Source organism: Sinocyclocheilus anshuiensis, unplaced genomic scaffold, assembly GCF_001515605.1.
Source record: "Sinocyclocheilus anshuiensis isolate Anshui unplaced genomic scaffold, SAMN03320099.WGS_v1.1 scaffold735, whole genome shotgun sequence".
Classification (NCBI taxonomy): Eukaryota; Metazoa; Chordata; class Actinopteri; order Cypriniformes; family Cyprinidae; genus Sinocyclocheilus; species Sinocyclocheilus anshuiensis.
The window spans coordinates 319,319-325,602 of NW_015548245.1; the positions used below are offsets into that span (position 1 = coordinate 319,319).

The 6,284-nt window shown below is 41.5% G+C and overlaps 1 protein-coding gene across 1 annotated transcript in view; it reads left to right on the forward strand.

The window, feature by feature from the left end:
• The window catches only part of LOC107655207 (dual specificity mitogen-activated protein kinase kinase 2-like), a 9,017-nt gene continuing 2,733 nt past the window's right edge, over window positions 1-6,284 (forward strand). Inside the window, exons 1-10 of the mRNA XM_016442628.1 lie at window positions 1-565; window positions 660-870; window positions 965-1,111; window positions 1,196-1,273; window positions 2,892-2,943; window positions 3,897-4,021; window positions 4,217-4,430; window positions 4,548-4,612; window positions 4,743-4,804; window positions 5,651-5,696. Coding sequence (XP_016298114.1) covers window positions 483-565; window positions 660-870; window positions 965-1,111; window positions 1,196-1,273; window positions 2,892-2,943; window positions 3,897-4,021; window positions 4,217-4,430; window positions 4,548-4,612; window positions 4,743-4,804; window positions 5,651-5,696 — 1,083 coding nt within the window. The 5' untranslated portion in view covers window positions 1-482. The remainder of the gene's footprint in view (window positions 566-659; window positions 871-964; window positions 1,112-1,195; window positions 1,274-2,891; window positions 2,944-3,896; window positions 4,022-4,216; window positions 4,431-4,547; window positions 4,613-4,742; window positions 4,805-5,650; window positions 5,697-6,284) is intronic.

Sequence of the window (6,284 nt, forward strand, 5' to 3'; positions counted from 1 at the left end):
TCGCGAGAGCTTGTGAACGCTTCCTCTTGGTTGGATAGCGGCTTCCTGGCCGGACTTTTTTCCCCCTCCTTTTTTTTCTTGGGGGAAATTTCAACTTCTGTTTTCGCGGGTGCTCCAGGCCAAACAATTTCGGACAGCGTTTCGCGGTCGGTCTGCTGGTTGCGAACGACAGGCCTGACTTGTCTTTTGCCGCCTTTTGTCTGTGGGAGCGCTCGCGAGCCAGAGGCCGAATCGAAGCGACATTCCAGCGATGAAATAAACTGCATTTTGTGCACTTTTGCGCCTGTGGCACTCGCTCTTTCTACTTGACATCGAAATATTATTTGGTATAGCTTCTGGAAGCATGACAGGGTGTTGAAATTAAGAGCTTACGAATCTCAGAAACCTCTAAAGACACAACTGCAAGGGTTTGTGTAGCAATTTGAAGGATTGGATGTCAGCAGAGACAACCTGGTTCTCTTTGAAATAGATAACTGACAAGTATGGCACCAAAAAGAAGACCGGTCCCCTTGATTATAACCCCCACAGGAGAAGGACAGTCAACCAACATAGATGCAGCATCAGAGTATGTATATAGTTTGCTAAATCTGACATTTGTTTGGCTTACCTTCTTGCATACTTCAGTATGTCTCACCTGGTCCTGTTTTTCCTGTCTTTAGGGCCAAACTGGAGGCTTTGCAGAAGAAGTTAGGGGAGCTGGACTTGGATGAACAGCAGAGGAAGCGTCTTGAGGCTTTCCTCACCCAGAAAGCCCAAGTGGGCGAGCTCAAGGATGAAGATTTTGACCCCATATGTGAACTCGGCGTAGGTAACGGTGGGGTGGTCCACAAAGTCCGTCACAAACCTTCAAGACTGGTCATGGCCAGGAAGGTAAGCGATCGACGGACTTATGCACCTGCTGATAGTTTGCTCATGGCAGGTAATGCAATGTGATCAAAGGCTGAACTTTTTGTATTTTCCCCAGCTTATTCATTTGGAAATCAAACCAGCCATCAGGAACCAGATTATACGAGAGCTGCAGGTCCTGCATGAGTGCAACTCACCATACATTGTAGGGTTTTACGGCGCCTTTTACAGCGATGGAGAAATCAGCATCTGTATGGAGCACATGGTGGGACCAGTGTTGTTGTTTAAGGTTTATAGCAAGAGTTCATAGCAAAAGTGTTACAGCACACTGACATGTATTTGTGTGCAGGATGGAGGTTCTTTGGATCAAGTGCTGAAGGAAGCCAGAAGAATCCCTGAAGAAATTTTGGGCAAAGTTAGCATAGCTGTAAGTATTATCATCCTCCTCTGTTGTATCTGTTTCAAATAATGCTGTTTAGAGATTGATGACAAATCAACCATACTGACACAACAGTGATTAGTTGGTTAGCAAGGTTGACTAGATTGTCTAGATTTTTAAAGCCTAACCGATATTAGGCATTCTTCTTTAAGTGTAACAAATGTAAGGGCACTACTTCTTGTTGAGGTTTGTAATGTGTTGACACTCAAACTGTTTTTGGAAGGTGCTTTTGTTCAAAGTGTGTTTGAGGTGTGCATATTATCATTAGATATGTTCTCCAAATTTGCTGCTTTTAACAAAATTACTGGCACAATTGCTGTTCACATCAAATCTGCTGTGAATGATATTCTTTTTATAAATGCATGATCCATAAGTCTTTTTTAAATTATTTGTTTTGCGCAGATAAAAGTTATAGCTATGAACTTTATGTATTTGTTAAATATCCATTAGTTACCCTGTATGATCCTTCACCAATTTTACTATAAAGCGATTTCATAAGACCAACTAGTCATTCAGACTAGTCAGTTTGAAAGTATTTCTAATACTGTTATCCAGCTAGGTTGACTTTTTTGTGATAGAAAAAAAAATATTGATACCATATCATTTGTTCCATATATATTGCCGATATTGGATATTAGTTGTGCTTATTAATTTCCCCTATTTTGACATTTACCTTTACCATCATGTAACACTCATTAAGAGTGAAAAAAAAAAAGTAACCTAAAAAATTACTATACATTTTGCTTCTTGTATATTATGGTGTTGTGATGTCTTTTAGTTCTAAGTGCTTTATTTTTGTCTTACTTGGACAAACAGTATTGTATTTTAATACTGTCCATTTACTGGTTATCAGCAATAACATGAAAATAATTACCATCTTATCGGTATCAGGGAGAATTTTAATATTGCCGCATCCCTAGAATATAGTTTAACTCTACCAGTTTCTTGTTTTTGGTGTGCTGTTAATTACGGTAATTGTGTTTATAATATTTGTAATACTATATGTAAAGAAATTGTGCATATACATGGGTAATGCACATGTGAAAAGATCAGGTTATTGTGAAAAAACTATAGGAATCTATTAAATGAAAAGTACATGAAACAGCTATAGGAATCCATTAAATGAAAAGTATAGAGGGGAACCTGCTCTTCTTATTGTCTAAATGCAGAATCTACACAACCTCCATCGTAACATGTCTGGCACTAGTATGCACAGACCGCAAAATAATAAAGCTGTGACCACACCCACAGATGTGCAAACTCCCTTTTAAGTCAGAGTCACCAAAACATGCACATTTTTCAACACACATTTAACTTATTCTTCCAAATGAATAGGGTTGAACTTCTGTTTCACATTTGATCATGACAAAACACAAACATTTTAGCACAAAATCCAAACAACGGTGCAGAGATCTGTTTATGAGTGTCCATAACTGTTCATTGCACGTGTGAGTGAATGCATCTCAGATTTCAGTAATCACAAAGCAGAAGTTGTTTTGTAAAGACTAAATCATGTAAAAGGTTCTGTAAATTCAGGAAGCTAGATACCACATTGACCGTTGAGAGATAAACCCTAATGATGATATCTATAACTCTCTTTCCACAGGTACTCAGAGGTCTGGCATATCTTCGGGAGAAACACCAAATAATGCACAGAGGTACACACAGAGCAACATTCCTTACTAATATCTTAGAAAACGTACGTGTGCATACAGGCGCTGGATGGCAGCAGGAAGTAGCCCCCTAATGCAGCTATTGAAATTACATAAGAAGCTTAAAAATGATTATTATAGAGATTGGGCCTAATTTTTTCAAAGGTATTTACTGAAATTCTAACCAGAGACCTTCGAGCAACTGCAAACCTGAGATTAAATGAAGCAAAGATATTGCAAAAAATTATTATTATTATATTATTTCATTGCCAAACATCAATCTTCTACAATTAAACGTTTAAAAAAAAAAACACTACATAGGCATTTTTTGCAGGTAGATCACAAGTTACCATAGAAATAGCTTCAGTGTGGCACAACCAACATTTGAGCAATAATACTATGTCTGAAAATGCAAAGTATCAGATTCTCTGTCGGGTTGTATGAGGGTCTGAAGGAGCCACACTGGATTTAAAGGGTTAGACAGGGAGGGTCAGGCCTATAGTTGTGCTGTTGTGGCAGGGAGCGTTCGCCTGCTTGCGAGGAGCTGTCGAGGAGCCCAGCTGGTAATTACAGCCTCGGATGTGATTACATGGCAGCCGCACCCTGCAACCCCCTCCCTTCTTTTTCCTTTCCCACTCTCACCCCTCTGTCCACTCCCAGTGGGTGTTAGGGCCGAAGGAGGGCCCGTCATGTGTGGGATCGTTACGTCTGCACCGTTATTTGCTCCTCTTGCCCTGTGTTTAAGAGTAGAGAGGTGGAAAGTGGCTTGCATGTCTGTCTTTTCTGCTGCGACGGTGTTGTCGGAGCTAGCTAAGCAGTATGAAGAGCATTTTGCGAAATGTTTTTGCTGGGCGTGCTGGAGAAAGGGCATTTGAACAGGGATGAAAAGCCAGGTGGTGCCACTGGGATTTGGACCCCGGCCCTCCATCTTACATGGTCTTTCTCTCTGGTCCCTACAGACGTTAAGCCCTCCAACATCCTGGTGAACTCACGCGGCGAGATCAAACTGTGCGACTTTGGCGTGAGTGGCCAGCTCATCGACTCTATGGCCAACTCCTTCGTTGGAACACGGTCGTACATGTCGGTGAGTCACCCGCCCACTTCCCTCCCCAACCCCCAGTCCTTCTCATTCCAAGCCCTGTGCCGGTGCCCAGGATTCTTCCATGTGGAGAGGAGGAAGTCGCTGCCAGGTTTTAGCCCACTCCTCCTGGCCACCTGCAGGGTGCGGCGCCCCACCCTAGTAGAGCTTTGACTTTCTCTCTGCTCTCTGCCTTGACAGCCGGAGAGACTCCAGGGCACACACTATTCAGTTCAGTCGGATGTGTGGAGCATGGGCCTATCACTGGTTGAGCTGGCTATTGGACGCTACCCCATCCCCCCTCCTGATGCCAAGGAACTCGAGGCCATATTTGGCCGGCCAGTGCTGGACACAGTTGGGGCAGAAGGCCACAGCATGTCCCCAAGACCCAGGCCTCCAGGACGACCGGTTAGCGGTAAGACCTTGTTTAATTTCCCCAAACATTGTCATTAGTTTTAAGCGCATTCGATTTTCTCTATATTCTGCGTAATATGCGTGTTTAAGTTGAGCCTTGCAAATTGTTTTCCCCCAGGACACGGAATGGACAGCAGGCCAGCCATGGCTATATTTGAGCTACTGGACTACATTGTCAATGAGGTCAGAGAATTTGCTTGGCGTGCAACTTACTTCCTTTTTGCTTATTTTTGCCTTTTAAAGTATTTTTATGTAGCAGTTTCACTTCAATATCACCCCTTTTTCTGCTCCCCACCTGTCTCTACATCTGCAGCCACCACCCAAGCTGCCCCATAGCGTCTTCACCACAGATTTTGAGGAGTTTGTGATGAAATGGTGAGCCCCTATGTGTTATCACTGGTGTTTTTATTGTATGAACCTGCAAAATCTTCAGTGTTGAACAAAACGGCATCTGAGCTATGGCAAAGTTGGACCATGATAAAAGGGCCATAGTACAGGGATGTTCATTCTAGCTCCCGGAGGGCTAACCTGCCCCAAAACACTTGCCTGGATGTTTCTATTAATTCTGAAGACATTGATTAGCTGGTTCAGGTGTGTTTAATTAGGATTGGTGCTAAACCTTGCAACATAGTGGACCTCCAGGAGCAGGATTGGACACCTCTCGTGTAGTACAGTTTGGTGAATGCAGGTTTGAATCTGGACTGCGTTGTTCCCAGTCTCACACGTACTTTCTCTATTAATTTCTTGTAAGTCTTCACTGATCGCATTTAAATGTACTTTAAAAGTTCAATAAGACTAAAGCAATAACTTGTCCTTTTAAAATGTCACGCCAACGGTTTAGTCTGACTGAAATCTACCAGTTTGGTTTTTGCAAAGTCAGATTAACTGATCTAGATAATGTAATGTAGCTTAGATTTGCCCGGTATGTGCACACACTTATCTTGCCCCGGTGTTGTGCACTTGCTCCGAAAGAAAGTGGTGTGACATGCAATGTCTGTTTAGTCCTTAGAAAATTTGTTTACTGTAAGACTACGCAAGGTGGCTTGACTGCGCAAAAAACTTGATGAAAACAGTGATTGTAAAAGTACTTACTGTCCTGTCAAATAAAGGCAATAATACAAAACCCTCGACACCTCCCTCTAGATTTCTGGGCTAATGTTTTATTGATTTCAGAATTTTATTTAGTCTTTACTGATGTTTTTTTTTGTGTGTTTTTCACAGCCTCATTAAGAACCCTGCTGACAGAGCTGACCTTAAGATGCTAATGGTACGTACATTTCCCTGTATGGTATCAGATTCTGAACTATATTACAATTTTAGTTTTTTATCACAACATATAGAAAGTAGAATAACATGATAGGACTTAAAGAGTGAGAGCTCTTTGGAGTGACAACATATCGGTAATACTTTACAATAAGGTTCATTAGTTAACATTAGTTAACTACTGTTGTTAACATTAACTAATAGGGATGTAACGATTAACCGCGAGCCGGTTGAGAATCGATTCAAATCGGTTGAGATGCTAAACAAATCGCGATTCAATTAGGGGTAGGAGTTTATATGAATGTATGTCTGAGGGGAACTTACTGTCTTTAGAAAAGTTGAGATGGTATTTTTTCTTTTCATCTTGCCTCTGTATAATGCATATTAAAGTTCATAAGTGCAGCACTACTTTGTTTACAGCAGAAACCAAGGAAACGCTTTAAGCGCCACCTGCTGGTAGAGAGTGAATCTGCATCTCATTCAGCTCATCTGCTGTTTCTGTTTCATGTAGATATTTTTTATGTGTAGTTTCACAAAACTGAAGTCAAACCATTCTGTTTTTGCTTCATATTTCGAAATTATGCAATCTAAT